The sequence below is a fragment of the Rhamphochromis longiceps genome, linkage group LG22 (assembly GCF_057381845.1).
Source record: "Rhamphochromis longiceps isolate RC_006_pf linkage group LG22, R_longiceps_female_GT1.1, whole genome shotgun sequence".
Lineage (NCBI taxonomy): Eukaryota > Metazoa > Chordata > Actinopteri > Cichliformes > Cichlidae > Rhamphochromis > Rhamphochromis longiceps.
In genome coordinates, this window is record NC_140577.1 from 19,951,765 (window position 1) to 19,972,195 (window position 20,431).

Here is a 20,431-nt window from a genome sequence, read left to right on the forward strand (position 1 = left end):
CCTGTGATCCACCATCAGAGCTACCAGTGGATGATTCTGTATTCATGAAAATCAAGGTGAGTGAAATTTAATGACTTTTGCACAGACACACAAAAGACAGGTTACAGTGTGCATTCACATCTTTATTGTAGCACTGTACTAGCAGGAACAGAAGGTTCAGTGCTTCTAAGGACAGGTAATGCGTGTTGCACAAACATAAGGTAAATTGGTAGCACACGTGTAGTCATTCCATTTCTTATCTGATACTACATTGGTGTGAACACAGTGTTCATTTCCTCCCTGATTATTAGGTTGTGTTGGACTCCAGTAGACAAAACGCAGTGGACAACCATCGGACCACATCCAGGTGCCTTCTTTATGCTTGTCACTGAGTCCAATCCAGGTGAGTCCCTCTGCGTGGTCAAAGTTCTGGATCAGGTTTTTCACAAAACTCTGTTCCTCTGTATTGTGGATGGACACCAGGTTGGCTCCCTGTGACAAACAGTAGACCTCTGCATCAGCCCAGGTCATGCGGGTGGCGACATATTTGTAGCAGCGGTCATTGAAGCTCCACCAGAACATGGGACAGGCTCCACGTTGCAGTTTAAATTTCCGTTCACCTGAAAGGAAAACAGAGTTCAGGGCTGGATGAAACTGTTAAAAAGTTGAAGAGATTTTTTTTCTCAGAGTCACAGAAACAGAGGTGAAAATGCTCTGCACATTTGAAATAATGCCACTGGTCAAATGCATTCGGCAAAAGCTTTTCCCTCATTCACAGTTCCAAAGAAGAGGAGCATAAGTCTTTGTGACTCTTTATTTTATGTAGTTATATATTTATTGCATGGTAAAAAGCCTTATCAAGGTCATGAGTAATTAAACAGGACAGGTCAGAGCTACGAAAGGAAAAGTAAAACAGATGAGTTAATCTAACATAAAGAGAACAACTTTCCTCCACACAAAAGGATCATCTCTTTCATGTTGGCAGGACAAATAAGTAAATAAACTATTAGGACATTAAAACGTGTTTGTTTTTTGTTGGCTTGCATATTTTTCATTATTTTATGTTCATAGTTTGAGCACCCTAGATTATTACGATTTATTTCTTTTCTTTTAAAATGAACTTCTTTGTAACTCAACTGAGGAAAATTTGTTCTCTTTTCTGCTTGCTGTCCTCGGTTTTAGGGCTTCTCCACTACTAATTATTTCATTGTCAAACTCAGTTTTGTCCTTATCATGTGATCCGGTCATTTATCTTATCCATTTTTTCTCACTGTGCTTTAAATATCAGCATTATTCTGTCATTATGCTTTTCAGTCTCTGTGAAGAATTACAACATGAGGACCCAAATGCAGACACCGAGCAAGAATGAGCAACAAAACAAGAGGCCTTATTATGGCTGATTTATAAAAACATACAAAACTCAGCAGACAGAAAGCACCAGAATCCAAAGTAGGCTGGTAATACACACACACACATACACACACACACACACACACACACACACACACACACACACACACACACACACACACACACACACACACACACACACAGCAAAATCTCCAGTGTTAAATTAACACTTTTGACAGTGTTATATGTTTAAAAGTAACCTAGTCAGTTTTGAAGATTAACAATGGCTAACACTGAGCAGTGCTGGTTTTCTAACACTGGAATATTTCTAACATTTTGAGTTATTTTCCAGTGTTAGAAAATCAGCACTGCTCAGTGTTAGTCTTTGTTAATCTTCAAAACTGACTAGGTTACTTTTAAACATATAACACTGTCAAAAGTGTTAATTTAACACTCAACAGTGTTGTATTTAACACTCAGAGGTGTGGACCCATATAGACACTCTCCAGTGTTAATTTAACACTAGATATTTTGCTGCACACACACACACACACACACACACACACACACACACACACACACACACACACACACACACACACACACACACACACACACACACACAGCTGAGAAAACAGGTAAAACTGATCAGTGAGATAGAAGAACATAAAACCAATAAAATATAATTGCACAAGTTAAAACTTGCTGAACTCTGGCACTTTCACATTTTAGTGTTTTCTTTGTCTGAGCAATTGCCACTTTATCATGTCATTAAAACATCTTATCAACAAGAAGATAATAAAAATTATACCAGGAAATCAAACTCTGTGTTTCTGTAAACAACGATTAAAAAACTCCTCTAAAGTCTACACTCACTGTTATAAAAAAAACATTTATGTTGGGATTTTCAGATTCTTTTATGTTGTATCATTTGGGATATTTACAGTGTATTTCCCTTCCTGCCCTAAAATATAACAGTTTTTTAATTGCATTTCTGACAGTGAGAAAGGATATTTAGAAGTGCATTTTTGTCCTTTAATAACCTCCCAGTGGTTTGGATAGACAGAGGTCTTTAGTGACTCTAAGAAGACCTTCTATTATTGATTGATTCATTCACTAAATACCCCAAAATATTTGCTTGTCTTACACATATGACATCCCATTCTTAAGCTAAAGGGTTTAATATAATAAAAGCCCGACTTACAGTCTCTGCTCTAATTCATCCCAAAGGTATTCTGTCTGATTGAGGTCAGGAGTTTGTGCAGGCCAAATAAATTCTTCAACAAATTTGCTCATCAGTGCCTTTATGGGCCTTTCTTTGTGCAGCGGTACAAAGTCATATTGGAAATGATTTCCTGGTATCATTTTGATTATCATAATGTTGATAAGATGTTTTAATGACATGATAAAGGGACAATTGCTCCGACAAAGAAAAATAAAGAAGAAGAAAATCCCAACATAAAGTCTATAAATTTTACACCTGTGAATATAGTCTTGGATTTTAATGACCCCAAACAGGCCTGCCACAGTTCATTGTGTTTTGTGTTCACTGTTATAAAAAAACAGTTGAAAGGTTTTTTTTTTTATCTTTGTTTACAGAAACGCTCACAAAGTTTGATTTCCTGGTACCATTTTCATTATCATCTTGTTGATAATATGTTTTAATGACATGATAAAGCAAAAATTGCTCAGACAAAGAAAGCGCTAACATGTGAAAGTGCCAGAGTTTAACAAGTTTTAAGTTCTGGGATTATTTTTTATTATTGCCACGTGACCAAGTGAGACTGTCACAGCCAGTGTGCCCATGTGCGCTATATGAAAGCATTTGTTTAGTATCTCTTGTAAATGAAACTAGCAACCACCCTTTAGAACCCCTGAGACATATATTTTAGTTTTATTTAGTTTTATGTTCTTCTGTCTTACTGATCAGTTTTACCTGTTTTCTCAGCTGTGTGTGTGTGTGTGTGTGTGTGTGTGTGTGTGTGTGTGTGTGTGTGTGTGTGTGTGTGTGTGTGTGTATTACCCGCCTACTTTGGATTCTGGTGCTTTCTGTCTGCTGAGTTTTGTATGTTTTTATAAATCAGCCATAATAAGGCCTCTTGTTTTGTCGCTCATTCTTGCTCGGTGTCTGCATTTGGGTCCTCATGTTGTAATTCTTCACAGAGACTGAAAAGCATAATGACAGAATAATGCTGATATTTAATTAAAGCACAGTGAGAAAAAATGGATAAGATAAATGACCGGATCACATGATAAGGAAGAAAAACTAAGTTTGGCAATGTAATAATTAGTAGTGGAGAAGCCCTAAAACCGAGGACAGCAAGCAGAAAAGAGAACAAATTTTCCTCAGTTGAGTTACAAAGAAGTTAATTTTAAAAGAAAAGAAATAAATCGTAATAATCTAGGGTGCTCAAACTATGAACATAAAAGAATGAAAAATATGCAAGCCAACAAAAAACAAACACATTTACTAATAAACAAGTTTTAATGTCTTAATAGTTTATTTACTTATTTGTCCTGCCAAAATGAAAGAGATGATCCTTCTGTGTGGAAGGACTTTGTTCTCTTTATGTTAGATTAACTCATCTGTTTTACTGTTTCCTTTCGTAGCTCTGACCTGTCCTGTTTAATTGTTCATGACCTTGATAAGGCTTTTTACCATGCAATAAATATATAACTACATAAAATAAAGAGTCACATTCTCCTGAATGTGCCAAGAGGAAATGACTGTTCAACAGTTAAACAATCATGAATTTCTTTGGAATTTGATTTTTTCAGGCTTATATTTAATGTTATTGTTTATGGTGGAGAGTTTTGGTCTATTTGACCAATGATATCACACCAGCAGTAAAAACACCCACTCAGGCAGCTATAAAAGAAACCATCCTGTACAAAGAAGCTGCAGCAGCTCCTCATCATACTGTGAGACTTAAAGCTTCAACATGATCTTGCTCCTCTTCTTGTTTGGTCTGGCTCTGGGTGCTCCTTCTGAGTCTCCCTCTGATGACAATGAAGTGAAGCAACAACCTGGTAACCGTCTCATTTTCTAGCTCTTATTTTCCCTTATTTACTTTTACCTTTATTTGTGGTTATTATGTTAGCAAAAGATCATTTTATGTGGATATTTGTTATCTCATGCTCCTCTTCTTTGGAACTGTGAATGAGGGAAAAGCTTTTGCTGAATGCATTTGACCAGTGGCATTATTTCAACTGTGCAGCCATGATTCTCTGCAGCGCTTAAATTAAAGCAGTTACTTGTTTCAATACCAGCAGAGCATTTTCACCTCTGTTTCTGTGACTCTGAGAAAAAAATCTCTTTTTCTCAACTTTTTAACAGTTTCATCCAGCCCTGAATTCTGTTTTCCTTTCAGGTGAACGGAAATTTAAACTGCAACGTGGAGCCTGTCCCATGTTCTGGTGGAGCTTCAATGACCGCTGCTACAAATATGTCGCCACCCGCATGACCTGGGCTGATGCAGAGGTCTACTGTTTGTCACAGGGAGCCAACCTGGTGTCCATCCGCAATACAGAGGAACAGAGTTTTGTGAAAAACCTGATCCAGAACTTTGACCACGCAGAGGGACTCACCTGGATTGGACTCAGTGACAAGCATAAAGAAGGCACCTGGATGTGGTCCGATGGTTGTCCACTGCGTTTTGTCTACTGGAGTCCAGCACAACCAGATAATGAGGGAGGAAATGAACACTGTGTTCACACCAATGTAGTATCAGATAAGAAATGGAATGACTACACGTGTGCTACCAATTTACCTTATGTTTGTGCAACACGCATTACCTGTCCTTAGAAGCACCGAACCTTCTGTTCCTGCTAGTACAGTGCTACAATAAAGATGTGAATGCACACTGTAACCTGTCTTTTGTGTGTCTGTGCAAAAGTCATTAAATTTCACTCACCTTGATTTTCATGAATACAGAATCATCCACTGGTAGCGCTGATGGTGGATCACAGGGAATATTTACTCATTGTTTTAATCTCACAGCCAGTGTTGGGGACTAACGGAATACATGTACCGCCGTTACACATTTAAAATACAAAATATGAGTAACTGTATTCCGCTACAGTTACCGTTTATATGGGTTGGTACTTTACTTTGTTGAAATAAATGGATTACATAGCGGTCTTTTCCTGTTTCATATGTTAGGCTATGCCCTCTCTATTTTTGGTAATTCCACGCTGGTGTAAAACCAGACAAAACACACATTAAGAGGTAGTAATACCTGTGTCTCAATCTAACGGTCCACATCACCCCTATTTGCAGCCCATATAATGACGCGAAGAAGTGTTTTAAAAAATTATTCAAAAAATTATTTAATAAGAAGGCAACAGGCAGAGTGTTACAGGCATCGCCCTAAAGAATGTAGCCTCACGGGCAGTGTAGTTCGTGCTGCAGGGAGAATGGACTGCCATACCTGTTATGTGTCTGTGAGCGCCAGGAGGGAGAAAAAGGAGAGTTGAAAAGTATGAGTTGTCACCGACCAGAAACGGGAGCTGGAAGCATGTAAATATAATAATAACCACTGCAGCCAAAAACAGTGCCTGATGAGCCCAGTTGTAAGTAAGCTATTAAGACTGTACACTGTGTTCGTGTTTTTCTCCCAAACAATAAGTTCTGTTGGAGCAGCCTTTCAACGGCTCTCTCTGTCTCTCGCTAGAAAAGTTGACCCAGACAACAAAGTAAAGCTAGTTTTCAGCTACCAGTGTTGGGACTAGAGATGGCACGATACCACTTTTTTATGTCCGATACCGATACCGATATCATAAATTTGGATATCTGCCGATACCGATATGAATCCGATATAGTGTTTTTTAATCAACAAAACTGTTTTTTAAATATTTTGCTGCATTTTGTATAAGTTCATACTCAAGTTTAAAACAACAACTACACTAAAGCTATTCTGTTATACCTGTATGCAAAAAAAAAAATTTCATAGTACAGCAATACTGATCAATCTAATAAACTTAAACCTACACCATCCTCCCTATTCTGGTATTTTAAAGAGTACTTAGCATAAATATTAAGCAACCTAACTAATAGGGTTCCAACTCCCAGCAACAACAAAAATAAATAAATAAAAAATAGGGAACCACCCCTCACGCTCCACCTCATGATGCTTAATCGACGTAATCAACCTTAATTTGATGCAGTGTGAAAAAAAAATGCACAGAAATCAATTATTTTTCAAGAAATATTAAATAGATTCAACATCTTTCTTCAACAAAATTGCAGACTGCACAGATGGTACCTTCCCAAAGGAAAAAGTACTATAGCTTACTAGGGTATATATATTAGACTTAATAGTTACTATATACAGTAATGGACTTCTATACATTTTACATCAAATTAAAACTTTGGGTGTCAGATAATTATTTATTAAAAGCTTGACATTTTAAATGAGAATAAGAAAGAAAAGTATGTCTTTGTGCCCCATTTTCCCCGTTCATGCCTTATCGGCCCCCCTGGCTAAACTTTGCTAGATCCGCCCCTGCACAGTTACCAGCGTCAGCTACGTAGAAAAAGATCCTCGAGTAGAAAGTAATAATAAATAAATTCTAACAACAGCTGATCAAGCTTAAACGTGCTGCTGTTGTTTAGCCGCTGGTTTCCTCTTTCTGGTGCAACGTGGGCCAAAAGCAAACAAGAGACACGGACTCGCGACAGAAAAGCCGATCAGCTGATCATTAAGCAGTTTCATGATTGAAGTAGCAGCAAGAAGAGGCAGTCGCTTGTTAAGCTTAACGCAGGAATGCTTTACAAACATTCAGAGATGGACTTACACACTTGCTTTACTTCTCTCGGGATAACTTTGTCGGAGATGAAATGCTGGGTTGCTAGTGAAGCTCCACATGCTATCCAGACCACCGACAGGTCCCGCATGCCACAGCCGCTCTATCACGTGATGCATACTGCTCCGACGTGCTAACGTTCTGAGGTGAGTTATGGTGTGTTGCAAGTTTTGTGAGATGCTTTCGTGATATTTAATGGATCGGATTACATTTTTTATTTTTCTCCGATATCCGATCCAGTAATTTAGGTCAGTATCGGACCGATACCGATACGTAATATCGGATCGGTCCATCTCTAGTTGGGACTAACGCGTTATTAAGTAACGCGTTACAGTAACTACGTTATTATTGTGGTAACGAGCACGGTAACTAGTTATTATGCCAAAACCAGGAACGCGTTACTCGTTACTGGGATTTAGATAGGCTCGTTATTCGTTACTTCGTGTGGTGGCTATCGCGGAGCTTCCACAGATTCAATAACATTAGCAAGTGGTGGAAGCCAGCAGGTGGAGGATGGAAAAGGGAGGCAAGAGGAGAGACCCGAAGCAGCCGCCGGTCTGAGTATCAGGTGAACTGAACTTCAGGTAAGAAGTTATGACCTGCAGTGTATCTGAGTCACATATAAACCAAGTTTAGGTGGAGTTTATTTTCGTTATGCTGACTTTTTCGTACTGAGTACTAGCTAGCATGACGGGGTTTCTATACAGCTGGGTGGGTGCTATGTTAATGATGTTGAACTTTATATTGTTCATAGGTTAATTATTAGAGTTTCCAACCGTCCCGTAAAAAACAGAATCGTCTCGTATTCAGAGAATATATTACGGGTTTCGTATTGAGGTGAAAAGGAACATTTTGTCCCGGACTTCAGCTACAATGAAAAAGACACAACGCTGGAGTTATTCTGTGTTTACGCTGCACAGCTGCCTCTTCTTCTCTCATTCTCTCCCCCTCCCTCTCCTGTTTCTACTTCAATCATGAAACTGATCAATGATCAGCTGATCGGCTTTTCTCTCTTGTTTGTTTATCGTCCACTTTGCGCCAGAAAGAGGAAACCAGCGGATGTCGCGCTAAACAACAGCAGCACATTTAAGCTTGATCAGCTGTTGTTAGAATTTATTTAATATTACTTTCTACTATCAGCTGATGTTTGCTGGAGCCACAGCTGTAAAGCTGCTGGTCATGATATGGTTTGGTTATCTGGTGAGAGGGAAACATGAAGATGAAACCAGGAGATGTCCTTACTGAATCATCAGAGCTGAACAGGTGATGGAGAAACAGGTTTACCTTTTAGGTGACATGAACGAGTTGAAGGGAAGTTATGAACTGTTTCTGAGAGACAAATAACACCAGGATCCTTTTTTTTACTTAGCTGACAGCTGGTAACTGTGCAGGGGCGGGTCTAGCAAAGTGTTGCCAGGGGGCCAGGTAGGACATTAACAGGGAAAGGGGGGCACAAAGAAATACTTTTCTTTCTTATTCTCATTTAAAATGTCTCGCTTTTAAAAAAATAATTATCTGAGTCTTACAACAAACGTTTGATAGATTGATGCATATATACCATCAGAACAGTGTACATCACTGTCACAACAGCGTTTGTTTTCATTCAAAGGCTTTATGATTTTTCCTATAATGGTGGGCCAGTTTCTAGTCAAAATGCCCGGGACGATTTTTTTTTTTTGTCCCAGTCCAGCCCTGTAAGCAGCTCATCTGCAGTCTGGTGTTACCTACATCTTCCTATTCGGAAGGCAGAATTTCCGAGTTCTGAGTACAATCGAAAGCACCACGACTGCAGTTTTTGTGTTGGATGTAAAAAGCAGGCTAGAATCATGTGGCGGTCAACGACGGTCCAGGCGTGGGATTTGTCTTGTGGAAATGTGCACATTTTTTTTTTCCTTTCTATTGGTAGGTGGCACAGTGCACTTGTGGCAAGTAAGCAAGCTAGAAGACTGGCAAACTTGCTGGGTATCCAGTTACGGAAGCAACACATTAACAAGAGAATTCAGAGTAAAACCAAAGTTACTTTCCCTAGTAACTAGTTACTCTGAAAGTAATGAGTAACTTGAAGTAACTGAGTTACTTTTGATAGAAGTAACTAGTAATGTAACTAAGTTACTAATTTAAAGTAACTTACCCAACACTGTCAGCTACGAGCGCGACACAGAACCCGACTATTAGCCAGAGGTCCCTTTACTACGGTTCAGTGCCGCAGACTTGTTTTATATACGTGCAGAATAGTTTTTTTTACAAGATCGCTGCAAAAAGTGCAGCCTTACCTAATGTCCACCCTACTGTTACTCATTTTATATTAAGATTTAAAAATCTAGTTGGTGTTGGTATGGCGAGTAGCCTTTAGTAATAGTAATAAATCACACAGCAATAGTACATTCATGTAGTTGTAAAAAGCATCCAAAGTATTCAGAATACGTTACTCTCGTTGAGTAACGTGACAAAATACGTTACAAACTACATTTTGGGGCATGTATTCTGTAATCTGTAGTGGAATACATTTTAAAAGTAACCCAACACTGCTCACAACTAACGTTAATATATTTTTAAATGACCTACAGCAGACCAGACGAAGTTTGCATGAACATGCTTTTCAGCATCACCTTTATTAACTGCTTTTCTTCCACACGTGGCTGCAGCTCTGCAGCTGCCAGCCACTCACATCATCATCAACAACAACAGCAGACAGAGCACAGATTTTAAGCCGGCGAAGCGTGATTGCAGATGCCGTGCAGGTGCTTCCATCATCCCTGCAGCGCCACCACAGACCACACCCTGCCACAATATTGAAGCAGGAGTAAAAAACACCCAACATCTATACTGAACTTTTTTTGTTTAATTGTTTTGCTGAAAAAGCCTTTTTAAAATAAAATACAATCAAATAAATTACCAAAGAAACCAGCTCCTGGTACAGCTACAGCGACCGCTGCTATATGCACAATGCCATAGCTATGACCTGGGCTGATGCAGAGCCACACCGTGTGTCAGAGGGAACCAACCTTGTGTCAACCCACAGTCTTGGAGAGGCATAATTTTATCAAAACCTTGAGTAAGACCTGAAAGTGGTTAAAATGTCTTCACCAGGATCGGACTCAGTGACATCATCATCATCATCATTGTTTATTTATATAGCACTTTAGAAACACACAAGGCTGACCAAAGTGCTGAACAATAGAAACATAATAGATACCATAAGAATAATAAATACGATAAAATAATAAACATAGCGAAAACAATAAAATACAAGTCAGTCAACCACTGAGTCAAAAGCCAGTGAATAAAAATGCGTTTTCAATCTGGATTTAAAAACCAGAACTGATGTCGATTGCCTAATGTGAAGAGGAAGATTATTCCAAAGCTTAGGACATTCACAAAGAAGGCAGATGGATGTGGTCTGATGTGGGTCTCAAATCAGCTTTGAATTTTGGGGTTAAGGAGAGCCAAACAACGCTGAAGGAAAGGAGAACTGTGCACGTGGAATGAGCTTGAGTGTTCAAAAACAATTTCCTTTTTATGTGCAACTCGCACTGTTTGTCGTTAGGAATTTAGAAGAAAAGATGTCTGATATAACTTACTAACTATGAACTATATACTATATATAAACTGGTTAAAGCACATTAAGACTGCACAGTAAAGATTCATGTTGTTATGATATCATGATCCATGATCAGATGTCATTTTTGTTTACATGTGTGGCTCCTTCCATTAGAGCAGGTGTGTGCAGCTCTCTCCTCTCTGCTCCAGCTGAAAGCCACCTCGGCCCTCGCGCTGCCTCCTCTCAAAGTTCTTATTATTAGGAATGTAAGAAATTTCAATTTTTATAGGTAACTGGAAAAATACCTTTGACTTTCCTCTGTGAAGCACAGAAAAAATTTAGATTCGATAGACTTGGAGGAAAGGTCATTTGAAGATTGAAGTGCTAATATTTAACACCCACGAATACTGAGTCTGTTTGATGATATTGTTGTCGTGTCTTGACTTGCAACACCCTTTTGAATATCAGATGCACGATTTACATTGCGTAATATGTTAGATATTGTTCAATATTGTAAATCTTCCTTGACCCATTAAGACATTTCATTCTGATGTCATCTAACTCCTGGGCTTATGTTGTGTTGATTTTATATCAGGTGAAGCACTTTGTGATTTGTATCTTGAAAAACAATAAATAAATTTATTTTACTTGCATATTTGCTTAACATTGCTGTGCTGAGGACTGAGAACAGTGCCTTTATGGTGAAATGCTGTCCGCTATTTCCACAACTTAAAGCTGCATAGTTTAGTCTTTGATTCCAAGCCTCCCCCACCCCATCAAATAGTAAACTGCACTTTGTTCACTGCTGTGATGCAATACAACATATTTACGCAGTAAAACAAACACAGCTTTCTGGAACATGTTGAAATTTAACAAATGTCAAAAGAACAAGGAAAAGTCCTATTGTTAGTTATGTGAGATTTTTGTGGAAATATTGGTGTATGGGTGAGTTCAAAGGGGTTTTGTTGTTTTCTCAACAGCCCCCAGAATGGATATATCTGTATGCCGAACAGTTAGTTTGCTAACTGGTGACTTGTCTGTAGCAGCATTTTAGCTTGTATTTAAATCAATAATTAGCTAAATGTTAAACAGTAAATTAAAATTTCTACATCAAAAGCGTATAGTCTAGGATATTTAAAGCTTTCTTTTAATCTGAATGTTCATTTATGTTCAATTAAAGTAAAGAATACACTGTAAAAAACAATCGATAGATCTAACCAGTAAATTTGTAACAATTTGCATTGATTTTGTTTAGGCAAATTTTATTACATAGTTTTAGTAAATAGTCCCTTATATTAGAGGCTATAAAATACTAAAATAAATAAGGTGAAGTCTACCCAATACTTCTCAGTACATTACATAACTAATTACTGATAGAAACTGAATCATTCTAACTTCCAAGATTCCAAGATGGTGGCGCGTGAACAACGTGAGGCTCAGTGTCTCTCCAGAATCTGCTATTTAGCGTTTTTTTTAATCTACTTTTAACCGGATTATTCGTCCAGAATTGCTGTGCGTTGCTGACCTACAGCAGACAAGACCTTCTGGACATCTGGACTCACAACTCCAACAGTTTTATCGCCGATCTCCGACTCATCCCAGAGATCTCCAGAACACCGGAGGCTGCCCACTCTCCCCGGCCGGGCGGAAGTGCACGCAGACGGCGCCGAGATCGTAAACAAAGGCGAGGTAGGCGCGGAGGGCTACGGGCTAAGCTAAAGCTAACACCACACCGGCTGCCTTTACCCAGTATTTTTCTCGCCAATGTCCGTTCTCTGGCAAACAAAATGGATGAGATACGGCTCTCCATCACTAACAACAGACGGATTATGGACTCAAATGTCATGTTTTTCACCGAAACATGGTTGAACAACAGCTGCCCGGACAATGCTATCGAGTTAGCAGGACGCCACACACACCGAGCCGACAGGCTAGCAGATGACTCCGGCAAGACCAGAGGTGGAGGTTTGTGCATTTATATGAACAATGCTTGGTGCATGAACTCCACTACTACTGAGAGTCACTGCTCACCTAATGCGGAGTTTTTAATGGTCAAATGCAGACCTTATTATCTCCCCAGAGAACTCACTTCGATCATACTCACTGCCGTGTATATACCCCCCGACGTTAATGCTCGGTTGGCCATGAAAGAACTTTCTGCAGCCATTAACAAACACCAGAATAAACACCCCGAGGCTGCTTTTATTGTTGCTGGCGACTTCAACCACACCAACTTAAAGACAGTCCTCCCCAGATTCCATCAACATGTCTCCTGCCACACCAGAGGAGACAAGACTTTAGACCATGTGTATTCCAACCTGGCTGGAGCCTACAAAGCCACACCCCTCCCCCACATTGGACAATCGGACCATCTCTCCCTGTTCCTCACACCTAGGTATTCACCACTCATCCAACGTGTGAAACCTGCTGTGAGGACAATTAAAGTGTGGCCAGAGGGGACAGACGCAGTGCTCCAGGACAGATTTAAAAACACAGACTGGAATATGTTCACCCACACAGACCTGGACCAGTACGCCTCATCTGTACTGGATTACATCTCCGAAACCACAGACAGTGTCACCACCCAGAAACGGATCACCATGTACCCCAACCAGAAGCCTTGGATGAACCGGGATGTTCGTCTCCTCCTGAAGGCCCGCAACACCGCCTTTAGGTCAGGAGATGCACACGCCTGCAGTACAGCCAGGGCTAATCTAAAGAAGGGCATCAAAAAAGCCAAACACCATTACAAAAAGAAGGTAGAAGAACACTTCTCCAACTCCAACCCCCGACGCATGTGGCAAGGACTCCAGACCATTACAGACTACAGGACCACCAAACCCTCCCCCGCATCCTCTGATGTCTCCTTCCTCAACGAGCTCAACAACTTTTATGCTCGTTTTGAGCGAGGGAACCCCACAACCAAGATGAATCAAGATGGCGGCGCGCACAGACGCAGCGGCCCGGAGCTCCTACACTTTTGCACTTTTGGTGGTACTGTGTATTATTTCACACAGTCTGGTGTTACTTCAATACAACAGAGATGATCTACTACAACTAAGCCGTGGAGATCTTCAACTAACATCCGAGTATCTCATCCCCCCGGAGATCGTTAAGCAACCCCCGGGGCTACCCGCAACAGCAAGCCGCAGGAGGAGACGTTGCGAGCGGAGGCAGAAGAGAGGCAAGCGGGGAGGCCTGTGGGCACGGCTAAAGACTAGTCCGTTTAAACCACCACTCCCGATCATATTCCTCTCCAACGCCCGTTCAATCCGTTACAAACTGGATGAAATACGACTGCAGATCGCCACTCGACGGACTTTTAATAACTGTTCGTGCATGATTTTCACTGAAACCTGGCTGGACAGCGCCATTCCCGATGCGGCTATCGATCTAGCAGGCCGCACCGCCTATCGAGCCGACAGGTCTGCGGACTCGGGTAAGAAGACTGGCGGGGGGCTGTGCATCTATATTAACAACCTTTGGTGCACGAACGTCACGGTAACGGAAAAACTGTGCAGTACAGAGGTAGAACTGTTGGTGTTAAAGTGCCGTCCATTCTATCTCCCTCGGGAATTTTCTGCCGTTTACATCTGCGCTGTTTACATTCCACCAGATGCTAATGCTAAGCTAGCGTTAGCACAATTGAGCAGCAGCATCAATAACAGCCTGGTAGCACACCCGGACAGTGTCTTTATTGCGGCTGGGGATTTTAACCACGCGGACCTGAAATCTGTACTTCACAATTTCCACCGTAATGTGAAGTGTGCTACCAGAGGAGATAGAACGTTGGACCAGGTGTACACCAACATGGCGAATGCGTACAGAGCCCAGGCTTATCCCCACCTGGGTCTGTCAGACCATCTCTCCCTTCTGCTACACCCAATATACACACAAAAGATCAAGAGCACTGGGATTACAACCAAAACCGTGAGAACATGGCCGCAGGATGCTATTCCGATGCTTCAGGACTGTTTCCACTGCACAGACTGGGATGTATTCAAGGTGCAGGACACTGACAATCGTGTCGCATTGGATAGTTACACCTCCACTGTCTTGGACTACATCTGTTTCTGTGTGGACAATGTAACAACTTGGAAACGATTCCGTGTGTTCCCTAATAATCCACCCTGGATGACACACGGAGTTCAACAACTTATTCGAACAAGGAACAACGCTTTCAAATCCGGGGACCAGGAGGCATACAGTGCTGCCAGGGCCAACCTGAGAAGAGGCATCAAGACTGCCAAGCAGCAGCACAGGAGGCGTATCGAGGCCAGGTTTGAGAACAACACAAACCCAAGGCAGGTCTGGGAGGGCATCAGGGCTATCACGGACTACAAAAGAAGAACACCATCACCCTCAGCCGACAGTTCTACTCTGGCTGAGGATCTAAATCTCTTTTATGCCCGTTTTGACAGGGAGAACACCGACCCTGTCCTGTCCCCTCTCCCCTCAACCGACCCTGCTCCGGTCCTGAGCACTCATGAGCTGAGGCGTGTGTTCCGGAGCATTAACACCAGGAAGGCGGCCGGGCCGGATGGAGTGCTGGGCCGGGTGCTAAAAGACTGTGCTGCGGACCTGGCGGACGTCTTCACCTCTATATATAACACCTCGTTGTCCTGTTCACTGGTACCATCCTGTTTCAAAGCAGCAACCATCGTTCCCATCCCAAAACAGTCAAATGTCACATGTCTGAACGATTTCAGACCTGTGGCACTCACCCCCATTCCCGCCAAATGCCTGGAGAGACTGGTCATTAAACACATCAGAGCTGCTTTTCCACCATCCCTGGACTCGCACCAGTTTGCATACAGGGAGAACCGGTCAACCGAGGATGCGATCGCCACAGTGCTGCACACATTACTGAAGCACTTGGAACACAGGAACACCTATGCACGGCTCCTCTTTGTAGACTACAGCTCGGCTTTTAATACCATCCGGCCATACAAACTCCGTCCCAAACTCCACCAACTGGGACTTAACTCCTCTCTGTGCAACTGGATTGTGGACTTCCTCACTAACCGTAGACAGAGTGTCAGAGTGGGTAAGAACACCTCTTCCACCCTTGTGGTCAACACCGGTGCCCCTCAGGGGTGTGTTCTGAGCCCTCTGCTATACACTCTCTTCACCCATGACTGTATTTCCTCCTGCGCGTCCAATCTCATTGTTAAGTTTGCAGATGACACTACAGTGCTCGGACTTATATCCAACAATGATGAGACAAACTATAGGACAGAGGTGCAACAACTAGAGTCATGGTGCCACGACAATAACTTGGTCTTAAACACCAAAAAGACCAAGGAGATCATTGTAGATTTCCGGAAGAGGGGTCATAACAACCATCTGCCTCTCTTCATTGGCAGTGAGGCGGTGGAGAGGGTGAGCAGTTTTAAATTCTTGGGGGTAACTGTGACCGAGGACCTGTCCTGGGGCAACCATATCACCTCAGTTGTACGGAAGGCCCAACAGCGCCTCTACTACCTGAGGAGACTGCGGAGCGCACACATTCCCAGATCTCTGATGTTGAACTTCTACAACTGTGCCATCAGCAGCGTTCTGACGTATGGATTTCTAGTGTGGTTCCCCAGCTGCACCAAGGCCGATCAGCAAGCACTCCAGCGGGTGGTGAAAGAAGCTGGCAGAATTATTGGAACAAGTCTGCCAGAGATCAGTAATATCTTCCCCACTCGCTGTCTGAGGAGGGTGCACAGTATCCTGCGGGACCAACATCACCCTGCGCGCCACCTTTTCCATCTGCTGCCCTCAGGGAGAAGGTACAGGTCTATACAGGCCAGAACATCCAGACTGGCCAACAGCCTGTATCCACAGGCTGTGAGGCTCCTGAACTCTCTGCCCCCCTCTCACGGACAATAACCATATCCAACTTCTTAATAGCAATGAACTGGTCTGCATTGGTGCATCATATCTTTATTCTCTTCCCCCTCCTGCCCCCCCCCCCCCTCTTTCTTAAATAGATAACTATCATATCTGATATCATATCTCACAGTACAATAATATTGAATGGGTTGCATTGTTGTATTTTGTCATGTTTCTCAGGTCTTTGTCTGAATTTCTACGAACATTATTGCTAAGGATTGTCTTATTGCATTGGAGTCACACTGGGTTAAATATGTACACTTGGGTTTTAAGGGGTATTTATTATTTTCTTCTTTTTTTTGGGTTGTATGGAAGCCCCAAACGCAATTTCATTGTTCTTGACAATGACAATAAATAAATAAATACTAAATACTAAACCACAACCAAAGCAGACGTGACGCCAGACCACCAACCTCTGCCTCTCTCCCCCACCGATGTAGGAGCGGTGCTGAGCAGGATCAATGTCCACAAGGCTGCAGGCCCTGATGGCATCCCCGGGCGTGTTCTCAGAGCGTGTTCTGGGGAGCTTGCAGGAGTGCTCACAGACATATTCAATCTGTCCTTGGCCCACGCTGTGGTACCGGCCTGCTTCAAATCCACCTCCATCGTCCCGATACCCAAAAACTCCAACCCATCTTGCCTCAGTAATTACCGCCCAGTAGCACTCACCCCCATCATCACTAAGTGCTTAGAGCAGCTGGTCCTAGCACACTTCAAATCCTGTCTCCCCCCCACCCTGGACCCCCACCAATTCGCATACCGCCAGAACAGGAGCACAGAGGATGCAGTCTCCATCGCACTGCACTCTGTCCTCTCACACCTGGACAACAACAACACCTACGCCAGAATGCTGTTTATAGACTTCAGTTCAGCATTCAATACAATCCACCCCTCACAACTCATCAGGAAACTGACAGACCTGGGCATCAGTTCCCTCATCTGCAAATGGTTACTGGACTTCCTGACCAACCGCCCCCAACATGTCCGGTTGGATAACCGCTGCTCATCTACAATCACGATGAACACTGGTGTACCACAAGGCTGTGTGATGAGCCCTTTCCTCTACTCCCTCTTCACCCACGACTGCAGACCTGCTGATGGTTCCAACACCATCATTAAGTTTGCAGATGACACCACGGTGATTGGCCTCATCAGTGACAACGATGAGGCCGCCTACAGGGAGGAGGTGGATCGTCTGGCTGAGTGGTGCGACAGAAACAACCTGCTGCTTAACACCGAGAAGACCAAGGAGCTCATCGTGGACTACAGGAGGAATGCTGACCCACATCCACCCATCCACATTAAGGGGATGGCTGTGGAGCGAGTGAGCAGCTTCAAGTTCCTGGGAATCCACATCTCCGAGGATCTCACCTGGACGACCAACTGCTCCAAGCTGGTCAAGAAGGCTCACCAGCGCCTCTTCTTCTTGAGGACTCTGAGGAAGAACCACCTGTCCTCAGACATCCTGGTGAACTTCTATCGTTGCACCATCGAGAGCATCCTGACCAACTGTAAAACAGTCTGGTACGGGAACTGCTCTGCCTCGGACCGGAAGGCGTTGCAGAGGGTCGTGAAAACTGCCCAGCGCATCGCGGAGCACCACTTCCTGCCATAAAAGACATCTACAGGAAGCGGTGTCTGAAAAGGGCTGGGAAAATCATCAAAGACCCCAGTCACCCATCACATGGACTCTTCACCCTCCTGCCCTCTGGGAGGCGCCACAGGAGCCTCCGGACTAAGACCACCAGGTACCGGAACAGCTACTTCCCCCCAGCTGTCAGACTCCTGAACTCTGCCTCCTGACATCTGACCCACGTTAACACATGGACTGAACATACACACACCCACAATGGACAACTGTACCCTCAAACACACAATAATAACATGGACTGAACCACCACTCACAACCACTAGCACTTTATATAGCCTCTGTAGAAACTATCTACACCCTCACTTATCTTAACTGCACTACTGTATAGCTCTGTGTAAATAATCATTCTGTACATTTGATAATCTTTAATCCTACAACTGTTTACAACTTGCATAGTTCCCATTTCTGTATAGCTGTATATCTCAGATTCTGTAAAGTTATTTATTTCATATTCTGTATAGTTTTTCATATTTATATCCTGTTCATAGCCTGTACACAGCTTGTACTCACTACAGCCTGTACATACTTATAGTTATAGAATATTCACAACATACTTCATACCATGTACATTATAACATACCATAATAGACCCATTTCTGTAATATACTCACATATCTATATTATTGCTAATATATATTGTAATATATCTATATCACTAAAGCACTTCTGGATGGATGCAAACTGCATTTCGTTGCCCTGTACCTGTGCATGTGCAATGACAATAAAGTTGAATTCTATTCTATTCTATTATGTTTGTGAGTAGATAATTGTTAATCTACTTAATAATACTGACTGATTTAATTCGTTAACCCTCACTTATTCAGGGAAGTTTAGTTTTATCCCAGAACATAGTTTCAGAAACAAGAGGTGATGATTATGTCAATACTTTTAATCAATAATCCATGAGAAGCAAAACTACTTAGTTTTTCTAAGTTAAGAAAACTCAAATAAATTGAGTTTATCAGCGTTTTTGCATAAAAAGTACTGGTAACTTATTTAAATCTAGTTCTAATAACAAATTGATAAAAAATTGCCTATCAGCCTATTTAACATTTTTAATTAAACACAATATTAGATTTTACAGTGCACTAGAGTAAAAAGTACTCATAGCCATCTCATAGACATTTATTTATTATTATATTATATTATATTATTTAGACTCTTTTCTTCAGTTACAAAGTTGTTGCTTCGCTTCATTGTCATCAGCTGGAGACTCGAGAGGAACACCCAGAGACGGGCCGAATAAAAAGAGGAGCAAGATCATGTTGAAGTTTTTTGAAGCCAGACTGACCAACATGGGCACCACATGGATTTACTACAAGAAAGACCACGACTCATTGCCCCGCACATGGATCCTGGAATGCCTAGAACTATACAAGATCAACAGGACCCTAAGAGCCTTCATCAGGAATCTGATATTCAGTTTCAAGTAAATAATAAATATAGCAATTTCCTTATGTGTTAACAGTATTTGAAAATTAGTCTACAAGCCTTAACACACACACAACTGTAACAATGGCTAGCTGCTGAAACTGGCTTGTGTTGATTTTCTCCATTACAGAATTGGAGTTTAGGTTGATCCTCATCACGTCAACTGGCTAAAAAACATGGCTACATCTTAATTGTGCGTATGTGTGTTTTAATGTCTGTGTCATGCACGAGTTGATATTTAAAATCACAACTGATATGTACACAGCCTTGTCTCGTCTTGGTGAACCAGCTAATGTTAGCCGTCTTTAGTTAAATATATCTGTATGCCGAACAGTCAGTTTGCTAACTGGTGACTTGTCTGTAGCAGCATTTTAGCTTGGATTGAAATCAATAATTAGCTAAATGTTAAACAGTAAATTAAAATTACATCAAAAGCATGTAGTCTCTGAGGAGACCCTGAGGAGTAATTACAATTTATATCCTGTTAATCTGATCATCCTGTGCTCTAAACACATTCTTACTTCAAACTGGGAAGTATAAATGACAACAAAGAGTAAGTGTGTTTTTAGAAGTGAGTGATTTCATGCACAGATGATAACTGTGTGCTCCTTTTTATTTTTATGTGCAGCTCTTTATCATAACTCTACAGCAGATCTAACAGAACTCAGCTGGAACATCTGAAAAAGTGCATTTTAATGCAAACGTTAGAAACATGTGCACTTGGAGTGTTTAGACTTCAAACATCAACATTAATACAAATCCATTATTTATAAAAAGGCTTCAGCATGTAACAA

General features: G+C 41.8%; 2 protein-coding genes across 3 annotated transcripts; one reads left to right on the forward strand and one right to left on the reverse strand.

Annotated features, from left to right (window-relative positions):
- Positions 1-144: 144 nt before the first annotated feature.
- On the reverse strand, positions 145-19,470 carry LOC146643959 (lactose-binding lectin l-2-like). 2 transcript variants are annotated; one of them, XM_085396107.1, is made up of 2 exons: positions 19,386-19,470; positions 145-602 (listed from the first exon to the last, which is right to left on the reverse strand). In XM_085396107.1, exons 1-2 carry the CDS (start codon positions 19,468-19,470, stop codon positions 166-168), a joined length of 522 nt encoding a protein of 173 aa, XP_085252233.1. In that variant the 3' UTR covers positions 145-165. The 2 variants fall into 2 exon arrangements, with proteins under 2 accessions (XP_085252233.1, XP_085252234.1); XM_085396108.1 differs by having other exon boundaries at positions 145-599; positions 19,383-19,470.
- Positions 4,240-5,180, forward strand: LOC146643960 (lactose-binding lectin l-2-like). The gene is made up of 2 exons (XM_085396087.1): positions 4,240-4,359; positions 4,701-5,180. Exons 1-2 carry the CDS (start codon positions 4,272-4,274, stop codon positions 5,132-5,134), a joined length of 522 nt encoding a protein of 173 aa, XP_085252213.1. The 5' UTR covers positions 4,240-4,271; the 3' UTR covers positions 5,135-5,180.
- Positions 19,471-20,431: the final 961 nt, after the last annotated feature.